General features: G+C 38.3%; 1 protein-coding gene across 1 annotated transcript in view; it reads right to left on the reverse strand.

The window, feature by feature from the left end:
• LOC121324457 (alpha-1,3-mannosyl-glycoprotein 4-beta-N-acetylglucosaminyltransferase B-like) overlaps positions 1–12,039 on the reverse strand; it is a 63,257-nt gene extending 51,218 nt beyond the window's left edge. Inside the window, exon 1 of the mRNA XM_041266358.1 lies at positions 11,106–12,039. Within this exon, the coding sequence (XP_041122292.1) occupies positions 11,106–11,202 (97 nt within the window). The 5' untranslated portion in view covers positions 11,203–12,039. The remainder of the gene's footprint in view (positions 1–11,105) is intronic.
• Positions 12,040–19,248: the final 7,209 nt, after the last annotated feature.

Here is a 19,248-nt window from a genome sequence, read left to right on the forward strand (position 1 = left end):
GTCCCCAGAGCGTCATTGCATGGCGTCTTGGACCCAGAAAAAACATTTCAGCAGAGCCGCGGCTGTTATCAAAATAACCAGGTGCTGCTTAGCACACAGCACTATAATTGTATGTTTTACAGCAGTAAGTAAAATGCGGCCCCTGAAGGCAATAAAGTGAGCCAGACCCTTGGGTCAGCCCTGGTAGAGCATGCCATCTCACTAGAAATGAGAGAGAAATGACAACACTGGATGCACTTTTATTTTGAGAACAAGTAAATGGACTGAAAAAAAGCACATGTCGCTATAATTTAAACTATGTGTTTATTTATGTTTGATCAATTGCTAATCAACGTTATCCTTTTTTCAACCCAATTGGAAATGCCCCTGTACAAATGATAATTACCGATCAGAAGGACTGAAGATGAATGGGCCTGTTGTCAAGTTGATCACCTCTTTACACTCACCAAACCCAAGCAACATCTTTTACCAAGCTAGTGAACCCTGGAGATGAGGGCCAAGCCTGGGAAATCTCTGCCTGACCCTGTGGGGTGACTGGCAGGTTACAAGTTTCTTCATGATCCTATGAGGCCATTTCAAATGGGACAGAAAAACAGTGTACAACTGAGCACACACGGTTTAAAACCAGGAGAAAAGGATCACAAAGAGTTAGCCACTTCCAATCTTCACAAGCACTGGCTTGTACTTTACAGCAGGTGCACATGACCTTGGTGACAAACGATGACTGTTAATTGAGAGTTGAATGAGAATGGCACTATACAAAACAGAACAAGGCAAGTCAATGTGTACTGAAATCGTGCAACTCATGGGACCATGAAATAAGAAATCCCTCAAAGCACTTTCTGCAGAAAAGCAGTGTTTCAGACTGTGATGCAAGCAAAGGTTTGAATTTGTACTTAAAAGATCTTACAAAACATGTAGTAGATCAGATACCAGAGCAGACACTTCAGACGCAAAGGCAACCTTGGCTAAAATCCGTACACTAACAAACCTGGAAAGCGAACAGTACTGCAGATTTCCCCTTTTGTTCCGACAACTTTTGTCAAAACACACTGATTGGAGTCAACACAGGAGAAGGGCTACTTAAAAATAAGACAAAATGTTAGATTAATGCAAGATTAACCTGGCAATGTGTTCATTTTTTATAAAGTCAGCATCCAATATTTTCTTAAGACAGTTTTGTTAGTTTATCATGACTCTTAAATTGTATTGGCTGCATCATCATAGATTGCATGGGCTGTTATCAACTGGAAACATATCATTTTAATGTACTTATTTTTTGACCAGTCATTTTGAATCATCTAAACTACCCTTCTCTTAGAGAAATACTGAATTTAATATTTACGAGCAATTTGAAGCCTCTGATTAAAGCATTGCTCAGGCATGCTGTCCTTGCAGAGAGCCTTCCTTGCTGTGGGAAAATAATGGTGTTCACTTAGCGTATTTGTGTGTGTTGAGTAATTTACATTACTCTTAAGCTTACACAGGGCGCATTGCATTGGCTGGCCCCAATGCAATTTGAATTTTGCATCTGCGATTACTTGAACTGCACCTATACTTACATCACCCCTTTATAAGAACAATAGGACAACAAAGCTGTAAGTGAGCAAAATGTGCTCAGGAGAAAATGTAGACTTCTTAATTTAAACAGGCAACAGTGCTACACAGGAGACCGACACCGTATAGCGTCTTAATATATAGGACCATTACTGAATGTTGCACTCAGACAGGGCAATTCACATGCTGAAAAAGGTCACCAAAGTATCCATTTATATCAGGAGAGTCAGAGAGAGTTTTTTTTTTTTTTTTTTTAAATCACAAAAATAAAAGTGCTAGGTACACTTCTCCAGACACACCATGGCTAAAACGCTTTTGTCACTGGATCAAACACTATTTATTCGCTAAAACACAAATGACTCGGAGGACAAACAAAGCCAAACAAGACTGAAGGAATAAAAAGGCAGCCAATTAAATGTGTTTACAATACGCAGGCACATCATCAACATACATGGAATTCTTACACACATTAATATCCCAGTATAAAATAAAGGATTTGAAAGCCACCAAACTGCAGATACATTTTAAATGGGCCCCACCCATAACGTATACCCAAATTAGATCATGTTTTTTTAAATAGCATATTACCTATGTTGGCACATTTTCATTTGGTTCTTTCTCGTCTTCCTATTAAAAAATTATGTGAATAATATATGCTTAATATCATCAAGAAAGAGGTCAAGAGTGTACTTTATTCTTTGTTTCTTGTGTATCCTATTATATTCCATTGCAACCCCAGGGTCCTATACAATGCATTGTGTTTTGTATAGTACTGGGGGTTAGATACAAATCATAATGAATGCTTTGGGGGTTTCATAGTGCTGTTATAAGACATGATGGCAGTATGCATAAATACATTTTATTTCATTATAAGTCCTTTGGAAAGTATGCATAGTGTACTGTGCCTCGGTAACTGAAAGCCATCACGGGACCTGCAATATGTATGATTCAATTTACTGGCAGCCTCTGTATCGAAGAGTTCGAGAAACAAGTGGCAGATACCAACACTCGAGCCCCACAATAAACATTACAGCTGTGTAAACATTGCAGCCCTACACAATGCTTACGTTGTTATTTTCTACATCAAACCCATCTGTCCTATAAGATAAAGATGCAAATAAAGTGTTATTACAATTGAAATTCTTTGCTTTTGTTAACGCTGGCATTGCTGTCATGTCTCGTTTGCACTTGTGGCAGGTTGTTGTGTGGAGAGGCTGCCAATGTATTTTAATGCGGCCTCGGTTTTACAAGCATTTTCTGGTTATTTTCATAACCTGGCAATGGTGTTGAACAAGGATTGACCGTTCAGTGGATATGTATAGCAAGATTAGATTCAGGAGCTGTCCAGTTCTGCTCCTGTTGGCTGCGTGGGAGTATTGTGGAAAAGAACTGGGTAAGCCAATTAAAAAGCAGCTTTAAACAGTACTGCATTGGGATCTAGTGACTAAATGCATTCTGAGCATTAGGCCCATTGGCGTAAGTGTGCAGCACTTGGTACTATACTGTGATGTTTTTGTAAATTGTTTTCCTCCAGAGAGAAGCCAAGTAGCAGGCAGTGGGATTAGTTCAAAGCAGTGGGTACCCTGCCTTTCTGGAACAACATTCAAATTAACTCTCTCTTTACATTGAATAACACCTGCACAGTACCAGATTGTTATCCACTAGAACAACTCATTCACCACAACAGACCTCTAACGAGGCTTGAAAAGGAACCAGTTTTTCATGATTTTCAATGAGCAGTTGTGACCTCGGGGGGAGGAGCCTTGTTTATGCAGGAGTTGCTTTGCTAATTATAATGCTTATTTTGATCACAGGTGCAAACCACAGTCACGCAAGCGGAAGCAGATCTACAAAGATTTCAGCTAAAAGGTGTCATCGATGGGGCCTGGCTTTGTTCTGTATACAACCTCTGTAAACTGGTATTTCGTGACTCTCACTCAATATAGTTCCACCGATAGAGTCCTATAGATTTGGAACGGCAGTTTTGTTTGTTCAAGGTTGTACCTACAGCTTTGCATGTCACTGCATTCTGTACTGTCCTTTGGATTTGCTTTGTTCCTGAATTAAACTATTTTGACTGAAGATTACCTGAAGACTGACTTATTATTTTTAAGAAGTAAAATGAACCTTACAGTGCTACTGTAAGGACATTATGGGGCAAACTGGAGCCACGACCGTGATGCCTTATAACCAATTCTGAAGAATTAAAGCGCTGCCTTACAAAGGCAGGAAAGTGTATTAGTGCTGAAGTTATACACTCAGATGGAGTGCTAGGACAAGAGTATTCGTTATAATGCAGTAGCGGCTGGTGAATTCTGAGACGTGTGGGGCATTAATATAAAAATTTAAATATATACATTAAGAAGGACGGGTTTCGGCAGAGTACCTTTTTCTCAAAGCTACATGCATACAGTAATTGCGGGAAAAAGTCACAAAAAAAAAGTAAAAACAGTAACACGATAATGTTTCTCTTTCACACTCACATTGTATATCACAATTACCATTATACAATCAGGAATTTTAATACAGCACAATAACATGTAACTGACAAGTCTGTACGAGCATCATCTTATATCTTAAATCAAACTGTACTCACCTGCTCATTGCCATTCAACACAGAGCTCAGGAATCACTGCTGCGCATGTGCTACAGGGACAGCAGGGTCCAAGTCACCCCATACAGCATTCAACAGAGCTCAGGAATCACTGCTGTGCATGAGCTACAGGGACAGCAGCGTCCAAATCACCCCATTCAGCATTCAACACAGAGCTCAGGAATCACTGCTGTGCATGAGCTACAGGGACAGCAGTGTCCAAATCACCCCATAGAGCATTCAACACAGAGCTCAGGAATCACTGCTGTGCATGTGCTACAGGGGCAGCAGGGAAACCTCTCAAGTTCCTTACTGCACATGCTTATGCTCGTTTGCGGTGGTAGCAGTAGGCAATGTAATAACAGTATTGATGTTACCAGCGGCCAGCTACAAAATTATTACTGAATTCAAACTGGTGGGGCGGTGTCCCAACACCCCTTAAACACCAGCCGTGCCTGATATAATGTGAATACATACAAGAAATACTTTATTACTTCTGATCAAGTTTTGAAGCATTGAATGCATCTCTGATTCTATATTATATATATATATATATATATATATATATATATATATATATATATATATATATATATATATATATATATATATATATATATCACACACACACACACACACACACACACACGATAGTACACACGATTCTTTTGATTTATTTATGTCAAGAGCATCACCCCCTGCTTCCAAGATTGAAGGGCAGAATATTAAAGTAGTTCAAAACGCAAAATAAACTAATGAGATAGACCAGGGTGAAATGACTGTTTTATTTGATCATTTTTAGCACTACTAAAATGTATTATAATTATGTGTTTTAAGACATGAATGGAGTGCAGAATACATGACAAGTTTAAATTCAGGTAACAATAAATGGCAAAAGGAAAAGTGGAATGTGTGGTTCAGCTACAGTTTCAAGGTTGCCTTCAAAAGGTTAATCATTAATGAAGTTATTTAAATGTGATTTCATGGCTTAACTATTTCACCGTGGAAGCGGCTGTGTTAGAACACAGTAACAGAAGGCAAGTTAGAACAAGAGGCAGCTATTCACCCATCAATGCTGATTCGGGTCCTCACAGCTGATTTATCCCAGGGCTGCTAAAATATCCTGTTAATTAAGAGTAATAACATAGTTATAAACGAGAGGCGGCCATTTGAACCCTCAGTGCTTGGAGGGTATTTAAATTTTGAAACAAACTGCAGGGGGAGGGGAGCTACAGAAGTAGCTAGCTGATAACCCATTTCAACTTAATATAAAAAAATATATATTATATATATATTTTTTATATAGCGTATTTCACAGTGGACCACCATCACAAAGCACTTTACAAGATACGAGACTAGGGTGTGTGAACTATGCATCAGCTGCAGAGTCACTTAGAACAACCTCTCACCCGAAAGACGGAGCACAAGGAGGTTAAGTGACTTACTCTGGGTCACCCAGTGAGTCAGTGGCTGAGCTGGGATTTCAACCGGGGACCACTTGGTTATAAGCCTGTTTTTTAACCACTGGACCACAAAGCCTCCTCACTTAACCAGTAATCTACCTGTATATGTTGTTAATGCTACAGTATAAACTGGCAAACCCTGAAGACTTACCAAGTATCCATAATGACCAATCTAGTTTACTGCTACAGATAATGATTATGTTTCAAGTCTGTCATCAGCAGTCTAGTTAAATAAATGGCCTTCCTGCCTATGTGCAAGCTGAAAGGCAACATGTATCCCGAGAGGGCATTCCGAATTAAATATTTACACTTCAAAATAAGGACTCGACGATTTCTATCTTTTAAATGAAAGACCCTTGGGGTTCTACAGTGACGAATGGTCGTATTGTACAGTATGTTGATCACTTGTAATACACTTATTCGTTGAACAAAGTAGATCACCCTTTTCCATGAAGATTTTCTTCTGCGCCCTCTGTGATATACTAATTCCCAAAGAGAAGTAGGAGTGCAGTTATTATGAATAGAGGCACTGGTTCCCTTATTGCCACTGCAATCCTTTTACTGAATTAATTCACATTGTAGCTGAAAACAAAATCAACATTCAAAACACCCAGTTTAAAATGACAACTATCTTTAAGTGGGTAGAAAACTACAGATCTGCAAAAAAAATGCAGTCTGCAGCCAATTTAAATAGATGCTACTTTCAACGAAAACAAGAACAGTCATTAGTTAACAGTTTAGTATTGGGGCTAGCCTGGTATCACAAAACAGCCGTTCAATAAATAGTTAATTTATAATGAAGTAGTACACAGCAACAGGGATTGCTCCTGGTAGATCAGAAGCAAATGATACAAAGTTTAAACAAAAACCTGAGGTTGTTTGTGGGTGTCTGTAAAAATATCAATGCCAACTTCACAATGCACCACCTACTCAAGATAAACTGTTACCATATTAAGCAGCTGGTATAAAGTATTGGCTACATCCTGCATTTAGTTTTCTGTGCCAAAAGTTAATAAAATCAAGGGATCCCACTTCAGAACATTCTTAGTCATTTGGTTGTTGCATTTCCAGAGAAAGCAACATACCACACTGAAAATAAAGCAGAGCATCTGTTTGCCTGCTGTGGGTCTCTGTCCATTACCAATTTTCGTATCCACAAGTAACCATGTTCCCCAAGCTGTTGCCTACAAGAAGCCAAATCTGGCCCACTGAAGTGATTTTGTAGCTCCCCACCAGATGTGCACAGGGAGAGGAGGGATGAATGCCGCTCTTCATAAGCATTGAATGGAGTGTTTTGTGGCACTGCAAACACACCATATTATCAACGGGGATGCTCCTCAGACTTGTCCAGACTTCTGACAAGGGTCTGCTGGCATTTGTCCTCAGGGTGCCAGCCAGTCAAAAAGATCAAATCTTATTCAGCCAACCAGCTCTCAGCAACCATTGCCTATAGCTCTTTTATTTCTTCTTTCTCAACACCAACTGTAAAGAGAACAAAGATAGCAGCCAAATCTCAGGAATATTTGTGTTGAAATTCTGCTGCTCTGAAAAGTCCTTAGATAGCAAAACTTGTTGGTGGGGCTTGAGTTGAGGAACAGTGGTACCACAAAACAGTATCCATTTTATGGGAGTAGAACGTGTAGTGGCCCTTAACCCTGCTGAGATAACTTGGTATGCCTGAAGAAACTTAAGACCAATGTGGAATCTGCCTAGATTAATAAAATATTCATGATACTGTACCAGTCTTGGAAGTTACCATAATAAAAAAATACTATAACAAAAGCACAAGGCATTTTAAAGAAAATCCATATTGTATTGATACAAATGAAGGTGCTGTCCTATTCTCGTCTTGACTAGTCCTTCAGATCTCAGGACTTATTTAAAACTCCTGAATATGCACACCCTTCAGTGAGGCTTCCTTGTTGGTTTTTATGATTGTGTTTTTAGCTGCATTAAAAAGGCACAGGAAATGCTGAACTTGCTTTAATAATTCATGGCTGCTTGTACCCAAAAGGGTTATTTTCAAGATCCCTGCACACTAGGGATGGTGTCTTTAGCTGATTCCCTTTACCAAGATACTCACACACAAAAAAGAAAATGATTAAGAAACGAGAGGCAGCGAGGTACCGTGAGATAGCCGTGCACATCTTGAGGACTTATGAGGTAGGTGGAAAATCTCCATCTGCTGCTCCAAAGCTAAAAATGATTCAGCACATTAAGTTGTTTATAATTAGGGCTGGGACATGCCCAGGACAGTGAAAGCAGATATATGTTATATTTTAATGAAAGATTTAGCCAAGGAGCAGCATAGCTCCTTCAGGAAAGATGTACATTCAGACACTATTGAATTTAAACAAGAATCTGCGGCCCTTTGAAGCCCTTTTTGACCAATGCTGCATCTGACTGCACCCTTACAGGACAACCGAGTGCTGCTCAACCTCCAAAACCCTTCCCCCTTGCTACACAGCTTTGGTGACTGCTCTTTCAGCAGGAACAGATTTCCGTTGCAAGATAAAAACGGCAGTGAATAGCTGTATTTTTTAACCTGTGATGTCAAAAGCCAATAGTTGTGGGCAGTAGCACATACAATTTGTGTAACTTTCACTTACTTAGGAATAACATTTCTGAATTATTTCAAAGCACTGGTTGCTGCCACACATTCAGCAAAAGCACCTGGAAGGTAAAAGTGATGACAGACAGACACATTTTAAGATGTTTTTATGACTGTACTGCTGTCCACTGTGGAACAAGGTTAGACCATGGTGGACATTTAATTCATCATTAACTAACTAACTCAGATTCACATCCAGGCCTAAATATACTGGAATCTAGTTACCCTATTGTGCCACCAAACCACCCAGCTCAGGACCTCCAACGGTTTTGTAAAACAGCCTACAAATTGCCGAAGTGGTACAGTACAGTTTCAGCAGTTCCTTGAGAAAGGTCTAACAGAATGAGCAGAAGATGAAGACAGACACCTGGCTAATGAACACTCAATTCAGGCGCTGCACTGCATCCGTTTCAAAGGTTAGTGGGTAAAAGGCCAAATCATTGCACTGGAATTAATTTGAGCATACTATAAAAATAAATCAAATATTTAAAAACAAATTTAAAAAGTAAACTGGTGGAGCACTAAGAAAAAAAAATAGTTAAGCAAGGTTTTTAATTTAACTTTTTTTTTCTTCCTGTTTTTGGTTCTGCAATAATTCTCTCATTAAAATATGGGAACTCTATTTTGAAAACATTGCTTTGTGACAACCAGCCTCATTGTCATATAAAATTAAAAAAGAGAAAGCTGTCTGGCAGGGTTTGAGATCAAACATAGGATTACTGGGTTGGAAACCTTGACACAGACTGCTCTTTGCCTCCCCCTCTCTACACGTTTCATGGCGTATTCAATTCCGAGACACTGCCTCGAGATACTTGCAGGCCTCACTTTACATTTCCTTAACAGACAATGGAAGTGCCCTAGCAGTTCTGAATATAGCCGATTCAGCTCCGCTTTCTATGATCTCCAGTTGGTCAGCCACAGTCCCAGGACAATCACAGCTCAGTGAGACTCTGTCATCCATTGACCTGTTTAACCAAAGGAAAGCCAATATGAGGCTGTACACCCTCTGACTAAGGGAAGGAAATTAACAGAAACATGACCTCAAATCACAATCTGATATCCACTTCTACAATACAAAAAGAACTAAAAAAACAGTACAGAAGTGCTGTAGTAAGAAGGGGACGGGAGACAGGGGGGATGGGGACAATGGGACACACTTGAAAATATTACATTCAATCACCTTCACAAGAATACTGGCAAACTTATTAATGATCAACAAAGTGTACCATGTAAGTGGAACGGCACATAAGCCTATTCATAGAAGTTTTACAATAAAACTGTAAAAATTACACTCTGCCATATGGTTTGTGATCAGCGTTCCCTCTAAGCTTTTTAGATACTGAGAAGCTATACAATTTGACTGAGAAAAGGTAAATTATCAGTGAGAAAACTTTGACCATGCATTAACCCTATTAATATATTTTTGTTGCATTACACAATTTTGAAACAAAATTCTAACAAAAGTATGATACAAAAGCATTACTTTCTAGCTACATTATTATTATTATTATTATTATTATTATTAAAATGATAGGTTGTTTTTTTTTAATTGTTATTATTCTCCCGTCAAACAATTACTACTGTTCATTTTCAGTTCAACTCTCTCTAGTCTTTCCTGTAACAATGCAGTTTGATTGTCTGATACTATATCATCACTCTCAATTGATTTCTGAATGGTGGCTAGTTAACAGCCACTATAAACTGCATTTCTAATGCATTTGAATGATGGCTTAATAATGTTCTGTATCATAGTGCCTTATAATTATGAAAGAAATTGTAAATGCATACTTTCTCACAGAAAGACTCGGCTGCTGTGCAATTTCTAGTCACTCAAAGAATCTGTCTCTCAATCAAAACAGTTAATTCCGTTGCACAAACCCGCGTTTTGTTTTAACTTGGTCCACGCCTTTGCAATTATGTATAGATTATTAAACTGGTAGTAATGGCCTTTCTACCCCCTGCGTCTGTAAAATGGATTTATTGCTAACGAAATCGACTCTCGTTAACAACACAATTGCACAAAGCACAATATTAAAACAAACAAACAAACAAACAAAAAACAAACTACTGTATACATTACTGGACTCATTACTGCATCGTTGGCTAAACAGCAGGAAAAATGCAATAGCAGAAATGCACATGCATGCCGGCATGCTACAGAGATCTGTCAAGTGGTAGAAAAAGCTGATTTGTATTAGGTTTATTTACTGAGAGCGCGACTGACAGGGAACAACTAGAGCCATCTGTTCTAAACACTATCATTGGCTATATAATTAATTACCTTGTTCGCTTTAGGTTACAATGATTCCCAATACAGGTGTTACATTTCGTTTCTCTGGTTTTAAAAGGAAAGTTAAATTACCCTTTAAATAACATAACAACGAAACAGCAATTAGCCTACCCCTTGAGCCTCAATAAAACAGTGACACACAATGCGTTTGAAGTGCTTCTACCGATCCACAGCGCTACACACTACAGGTATCATAATGTCAAAAAAGAGATGATATATCGAGTTGGCTTACCCAATAAAATAGCTTTAAGACCCAAATTGAGGTTCAGTAATACAGCATTTGTATTCCAGGCTAATGAAACTGAAATTTTACTAACGCAAGATATTTTTTTTTTATTCATTTATACTACATATGAAATACAATGGCCAAGCTGTACAATAAAATAAATAACAAAACTGGCACTCAACACAAGTAGCCTATATGGATAGCTCAACCACAAAGGAAACGTAAAACTACTGCTTTGAAAAAGGTGGAAATAAATGTGAATTATTATTATTATTATTATTATTATTATTATTATTATTATTATTATATTACATACGGCTCACACAAAACGTATTTTTAAATATCCCATCTTGAGAAACGTTTACCTTTCGGGTTGCTGAATGCAGTGTACCAGGAAATCGAGATGAAGCCGCAAAGACAGAACAACAAGACAGTCAGAAAGGTGCCATTTCGGAGCTTCATCTCCGGATCCCCGGGACCATGTCCGAACCGAACGAGCGGTAGCGGTTGCTCTGCGCGGTAGCGTTCCGCCAGGAGAGAGAGAATTCAGAAGGCGGTGTAGTAGCTGGGATTAATTTTCCACTCTCAGATCATGCACACAGCACAGTTATTCGAGGGAGACTGGGAAGGAGAGTAGAAAAAGGGGGAGAGGGTTTGTTTCACGGGGGCGGCGTGAGGTGGACTTTAAAGAGAAAGCCGCCTTTTGTTAAAATACAGTTGCCTCTGCTGCGCAACGGATACACATGTCTTTATTATCTTCAGGGTACTGTACTACTGCTGTATTTTTTTTTATTTCCTGTAAATATTTGCACTTTCGTTAGTTTTGTGTGCAGACGTTTTTATGCTTTTGTATAGGACATTATAGCCAAATATTATTGTCGAAATTGTGGTTAACCTCGAAATCGGATTTCTGTATCATGCAAAATAATGAGCAAATACAACAAAGCGTGCTCTTTTGGTTTAGTCTGTTGTCGCGCCTGTTAAAATAATGACCCAATGTATCGAAAGAAGCTGGTCCGGAACAAGAGTGAAACTGGAATAAGAACGAAGCTGCGAACCAAGTGACACGGGTGCAACACTGGCTGGCAACTGAAATCCAAGTAAAAGAAGAATGTGCTTACTAGCCGGTTAGTAAATTAGTAACCAGATTTGTCAACTCTCCCATATTCACCGGGAGTCTCCCGTATTTTTAGCATTTTTATTCACCGGACATCTCCCAGGACAGATTTTCTCCTGTAATTTGCTCAAACTCTACTGTAAACCCCATTATGTCACTAAACCTTTAATGTCTGCAAAAGTAGTCGGTGTGTGGTTACTACAATCCCCGTCTGTACCTAGCCAGTTTTAGGACCTACGGGAGCCCTGTGGCAGGCATGCATTCAGTGTGCAGCAATAGACCTACCAACATTTTAGGACCCACATCCCCTACAGGTAAAGGGTTGGGCTGAACTTCGAATCAATCAATCAATCAATCAAATAACAAATCTATATTTATTTTAGCGCCTTTCATAGTGGACCACCATCACAAAGCACTTTACAAGATGCAGTGACAACAAGAAAATCCATAATACTGTAGCGATCTCGGTTCCCTCCGGCAGGCTCACCACACAGGGTGCACACAATCCACACACATAGGCGGAGGGCGGGCGCGAACCCGGGACATCTTACAAAAGAGCCGGCTATTTGCAAGGAGCGTATATCGGGCTTATGTCTTTGTATGTTATTACGTCACCTACCAGCCTTACTGCTGCCTTCGTGCACGCTACAATACTTTAAATACAGAGAAATGTATAATACATGCTATACAGTAAAAACAAACAAACAAACAAAAAAAAAACAACTAAAACACAAAAAAAGAACATAATACATCAGAAAGTGCACAATATGTGATAGTCGCATAATACATGAAATAGTAGCAGCAACACAGCAGCTCATATAAGATATCAGGTTTAAAGAGCATGGAAAGCAAGAGAGAACAGGTAGGACTTGAGAGTTGAGCGACGGTGGTAGCCTCACGCACCAAAGCTCGGAGAGAGTTCCAGAATCGGAGCCATAAAGCTAAACGAGCGTTCTCCAAGTGTGGTGCACTTTTGCTAAAGGATAACAAGCAGGCCGAGTCAGAGGACGTCAGCATGCGAGCAGGGACATACCGTGTCAGCAGATTGAGAAGGTACCCGTGACCTGTGTGATGAAGGGCATTGTAGGTGAGCAGAAGAATTTTGCAAAAAATCCTGAATTTTACAGGTAACCAGTGCAGCTGTGCAAGACGGATAAAATTTATCATTTGCCTCTCATCTGGCAACTTGTTAGGTGCTTTTGTTTTTTTTTCCTCAATAGCCCTACTCGAAGGAGATGCTACACATGATGGCAGAGTCTAAATTCAGCCCAGGGTGATTTTTCTGGTCAGGGTCACGTTTTCACTTTAGGTTGGCCTTTGCCAGGTCACAGCTCGAAGGGGAAATAAAAAAATAAAAATACAAACTCATTAGCTTTTCTCAACTCAGCTAGCCAGAACCGGCTGTGGTTGAGTTGGTATGGAATGACCCATAAAAGCATCATATCTAAAATATAGTAAGGGGCTGTAATGTATATGTATTTGAATGAATTGCGCATGTATTTTCATACTGGTGGAACATTTACAAATAATAATAATAATAATAATAATAATAATAATAATAATAATAATAATAAATACATAATTCCACCATGGAATTGCATAGTTTTTTCATTTAATGCTAAGTGGTAGTGTATACTATTTGCCATTAAATTATCGCCTATGATGATATAGGCCTACACTGATATTTATTTTAATTTTTTATTGATAAACACATTTCTTCAGAAAGGAATGTGATAGAATATCAACCAAAAGCAAAACACACATATCTATATCTCTGGTGGATAGTAGGATTATTTCAGGAAGGCACTTGAAGGGCTAAGGGCTAAAAGTGCCATCAATAAAAATAAAAAAGCGTACATTGTACAAAAAAGTGTGGGAAGATTTTGTGGCAAGTTGATTTATTTGTTAGAATGTGTTTACAGGAATACCTAGCTGCAGCACAAAATCAAACATGAGATGAACATAGGGTTGCCACCTGGCCCCATAATTCCGGAACACTTTGGGACGGGACGTGGTTTTTAAGTTGCCCTGAAACTGAAAGCAATAAACACGTGAACTGAGCACTAAGCACTTGCTTAATTTATACTGCTTCTTAATTATCCGAATCATTGTGATAATACAAATCTTACAAAATAAAAAAAATCATCTTTAATAAACATGTGTGTAGGTTTATTCAAGATATTTATTTTTATTTTGTAGAAAATGATATTTCAGTTCTCAATATTTAAAAGATGCTATTTATAGCCTATTAATTAGTAATATATAGCCCTAATTTACATCGACTCTCCCAATTAAAAAACAACACTGATCCAGTGTTCACGCTGTCTGGTGTCAGGAATAGCGAACATCTGCTCAGTATTAATGATTTCAGTGGGAGAAGGTGATATACTATTAGAAACTATAAATAAACTTTAAAATATATATTTTTAAAACTATTAATAAAATAAATATTGATGTACTTATTTCATTTGTTAAAAGCTATTGTATTGTCATGCTGCCTCAAGATAATTAATCACCAGAATCAATTTAGTAAAGGTTTAGGGCTCAATTCACATGTTGATTTCCTTCAGTTTAAAGGCAACTTCCGGAATTATGGGGCCAGGCGGCAACCCTAGATAAACAAGTTACATCAATCGTGATGCTTTAGAAATGTGATTTAACAAACAGAATTATTAGTACAAGAAAAAGCCGGGAATGTAGGAACCGATACAATGTATGTTTTGTTTTTTTTAAATTTAACTAAAAGTTTCCAACAAAAAAAAAGGTTGAATTGGGACTAAAGGAATGACGTGCCTACTATAATGTTATAATTCAAAGTACGATTTCTATACACTTGCACGTCTGTCCATCTGGTTTTTACTGTAAATTGCCGTCATGTAATGACTGTGCCCTGTCTACATGGGATTCAATGAAGTATTTGGTGCAATTTCCAGGATGAAGCAGCATATGATGATCAGTAATTGTACAATTTACTGTGTCTGTGTACATTTGATCTGCATAATTAACAGTGATGTAAATGACTAGATCATGGTGACATGTTTTATTTTCTGTGAGTAATAGCATATATAACCTATAAAACTGGAACAACACACACACACACACACACACACATATATATACAGTGCCTATAAAAAGTCTACAACCCCTTTCAAAATTTACACCTTTTGTTACCTTATAGCCTGGAATTAAAATTCATTAAAATAGTTTTTTTTTCATTTATCCACATATCCTTCCCCACAACTTCCAAGTGAAAAAAAAATATTCTAGAAATTTGTAGAAAAATAAAAACGGAAATAGCTTGGTTGGATAAGTGATCCCCCCCCCCTTGCAATAGCAATCCTAAATTAGCTCAGGTGTAACCAGTCGCCTTCAAAATCACACTTCAAGTTAAGTAGCCTCCACCTGTGTTAAATTGTAGCAATTAACATGATTTCAAGATAAATTCAGCAGTTCCTGTAGGTTCCCTCTGCTCGGTAGTGCATTTCAAAGCAAAGACTCAACCATGAGCACCAAGGCGCTTTCAAAAGAACTCTAGGACTAAGTTGTTGAAAGGCACAGTTCAGGGGATGGGTATAAAAAAATAGCAAAGGCCTTGAAAATCCCTTGGAGCATGATCAAGACTATTATTAAGAAGTGGAAGGTGTATGGCACCACCAAGACCTTGCCTAGATCAGGCCATCCCTCCAAACTGGATGACCGAGCAAAAAGGAGACTGATCAGAGAGGCTACCAAGAGGCCAATGGCAACTTTGCAAAAGCTACAGGTTTTTATGGCCAAGACTGATCAGTGTGCATGTGACAACAATAACCCAATCCACAAATCTGGCCTGTATGGTAGGGTGGCAAGAAGGAAGCCATTACTCAAGAAAGCCCACCTTGAATCCCATTTGGAGCATGCAAAAAAACACTAAGGAGATTATGTAGCCATGTGGCAAAGGAAGTTTTTTGGTCTGACCAAACTAAAATGGAACTTTTTGGCCTAAATGCAAAGCATTATATTTAGCGCAAACTCAACACAGTGCATCACCCAAAGAATACCAGCCCTACTGTGAAGCATGTTGGTGGCAGCATCATGTTGTGGGGATGTTTCTCATCGGCAGGGACTGGGGCACTTGTCAGGATAGAAGGGAAAATGAATGAAGCAAAGTACAGGGAAAACCTGCTGCCCTCTACAAGGAAGCTGAAACTGGGACGGAAGTTCACCTTCAAGATTGACAACGACCCAAAGCACACAGCCAAAGCTATACTGGAGTGGCTATGGAACAAAAAGGTAAATGTCCTTGAGTGGCCCAGTCAGAGTCCCGACCTAAATCCAAAAGTAAATTTGTGGCATGACTTGAAGATTGCTGTCCATCAACACTCCCCAAAGAACTTGACACAGCTTGAAGAGTTTTGTAAAGAAGAATGGTCAAATATTGCCAAATCTAGATGTGCAAAGTTGGTTGACACCTATCCCAGTAGACTCACAGCTGTAATTGCTGCCAAAGTTGCTTCCACCAAGTATTAACTCAGGGGGTGGAGACTTATCCAATTATGATCTTTCAGTTTTGTATTTTTAATATATCATTATTTTCTCAATAAAATAATTACATAATTCTTACTTGTCATGCATTTCCATACACTATTTAGGTCTCACCTGTGCAGTTTTAAAGCGTGAAAGTGATTTATTGTTTACCAAGTCAAACTGACTTTAACTAGGTAAAATCTTCTACATAATGAATCTAGAAAGATCAAATTATACACAGGACTAAACTAAGCTGTATTATTAGGGAAACATCGCCCCCTTGTGCAGGATTGATAGAGGAGAATATTATCTAAAGCTTCAGAGCTATAATTTGTAAAATCGAAACATCTGCAAAGTCCGTTCCTACCTTTCCCTCCCAAATGCGGAGATGCTTTGTCATGCATTTGTCTCCTCTTGACTCAACTACTGCAACTCTCTATATGGAGGTCTCCTGGCACGCACCATGCTGCTACCAGGATCCTAACCAGATGTAAAAACATGATCATATTGCCCCCCCATCTTGCCCAGCTGCACTGGCTACCTGTAAAGTTCAGGATTATTTTCTAAACTCTCCTGCTCACCTACAATGCCCTTCATCACACAGGTCCCGAGTACCTCCTCAACATGCTGACCCGCTATGTCCCCGCTCACAAGCTGAGGTCCTCCAACTCTGGCCTGCTTGTTATCCCCAGGCAAAAGTGCACCACACTTGGAGAACGCTTGTTTAGTTTCATGGCTCTGACTCTTTAGAACTTTCTCCCAGCTTTGGTGTGTGATGCTCCCACCGTCCTCGCTTTCAATCAACTCTCAAGACCCACCTGTTCTCTTGCTTTCCATGCTCTTTAAGCCTGATATCTACTATTAGCTGCTGTGTTGCTGCTACTATTTCATGTATTATGCACTTTTCACTGTATTTAATGTACTCTTTCATGTATTATGCTACTATCATGTATTATGCACTTTCCACTGTATGCATTATGCATTTCTCAGTATTTAAAATATTATGGATTTTCTTGTTACTTCATCTTGTAAAGCGCTTTGTGATGGTAGTCCACTATGAAAGGCTCTATATAAAGTAAAGATTGATTGATTGATTGATAAAGATGGAAAAACATTAAGTGAAATAGCTTGGATCACTTGATTTTCAAGGTGTGGTATCCAAAGCATTATCAACAAGTACAGAGAGACATCATCTGTGATTGAAAAACCCCAAAAAAGCTGTCTAACAAGGATGAGCAATACTTAAAGATAATATCCTTAAGGAATAGAAAAAAGACAAGTGTTGAATTGACAACAGAACTGGGAGAAGGCACAGGTGTCGTTGTCCATCAAATCAAAATATGAAGGTCATTCTTGAAATCAGCACTTAAAAGATGTGTTGCAGTAAGAATACCATTGTTAAGAAAGGGGAACAAGACTAATAGGCTAAAATAGGCAGTGCTTACTGTAATAAATAAACATGGGGTCCTATTGAACGTTACACAGAAAGTGAATAAGGAATATAAACCAAGGACGTTATGTCAAGTTAAATGGGCTTCACGTGCGTAAAATAAAAACATTAATAAATACAGCAAAACAATAAGGGTCTTGTGCAAAAATAAAATCTAATATTTTTTAAAGGCTACACCTTTCATACAGTTTAACAGAAGGGGGCAGAGGAATCACGAATATAAAATAAAAACTTGCCATTCATTTACTGTTTACTTGTATATAAAAAAAGCATGGTTATAATATAAAACGTCCACTGGTTGCATTGTGTTACATCATTGAGCAGATTTGAGCGAAAAAAAAAAAAAAAAAAAACGAGGAGGCCTACTTGTTAGATATGCAGCTTCTAGAAGCCTCCTGAATTTTCATTAGTGATTTGTCATCTTCTGTGCATGTAACCATTTATTACCTGGTAGCTAATGTCTGAAAGTGATGTAGAGAAAAGGGCATGGTGACCATATGACATATGAGTCAAAGTCAGATGACTGAGTTTCTCAAGATAATTATATAGGGGGGATAAAGGGGGTGCTCCAAGGGCCACATATTACGTATTTATTTGGTTTTCTTGCCGAATTCCTGATAAAAGAAAAAAATAGGCCTATGACACCGCAGTTACAATCACCTTTGCTATTTTACTAAACAAGTCCATTTTGTCTTTGTTATGCACAGACTAGACACAACCTTATAATATAAAATCAGCAGCCAGTCTCAACCTTTTCAAATGTTCTGCTTTAGATCCTTTAGGACACCAAAAAAAAGTTAGATCTAGATCCAAGTTTCAGTTGTCCCTTTAATTTGACATAAAAACAACAACAGAAGATGGCAATGCAATGTGTTACTTATGGCTTGACAGCTGTGTAGCTAGCTTCAAAGAAGAAAAAAAAAAGTATGTATTTATGTATTGCAAAAGGAATACATGGATATGTTAATTAGGGTTGCCACCTGGCCCCATAATTCTGGAACACTGTGAGACAGAACAGGATTTTGAAGTTGCCTTTAAACTGAAGGAAATCCACATGTGAATTGAGCCCTAAACCTTTGCTAAATTGATTCTGGTGATTAATTATCTTGAGGCAGCATGACAATACAATAGCTTTTAACAAATGAAATAAGTACATCAATATTTATTTATTTTATTATATATATATATATATATATATATATATATATATATATTATTGCTTTATAGTTTCTAATAGTATATCACCTTCTCCCACTGAAATCATTAATACTCAGCAGCTGTTCGCTATTCCTGACACCAGACAGTGTGAACACTGGATCAGTTTTGTTATTTAATTGGGAGAGTCGATGTAAATTAGGGCTATATATTACTAATTCATAGGATATAAATAGCAACTTTTAAACATTGAGAACTGAAATATAATTTTGTACAAAATAAA

Source organism: Polyodon spathula, chromosome 12 (assembly GCF_017654505.1).
Source record: "Polyodon spathula isolate WHYD16114869_AA chromosome 12, ASM1765450v1, whole genome shotgun sequence".
NCBI lineage: Eukaryota > Metazoa > Chordata > Actinopteri > Acipenseriformes > Polyodontidae > Polyodon > Polyodon spathula.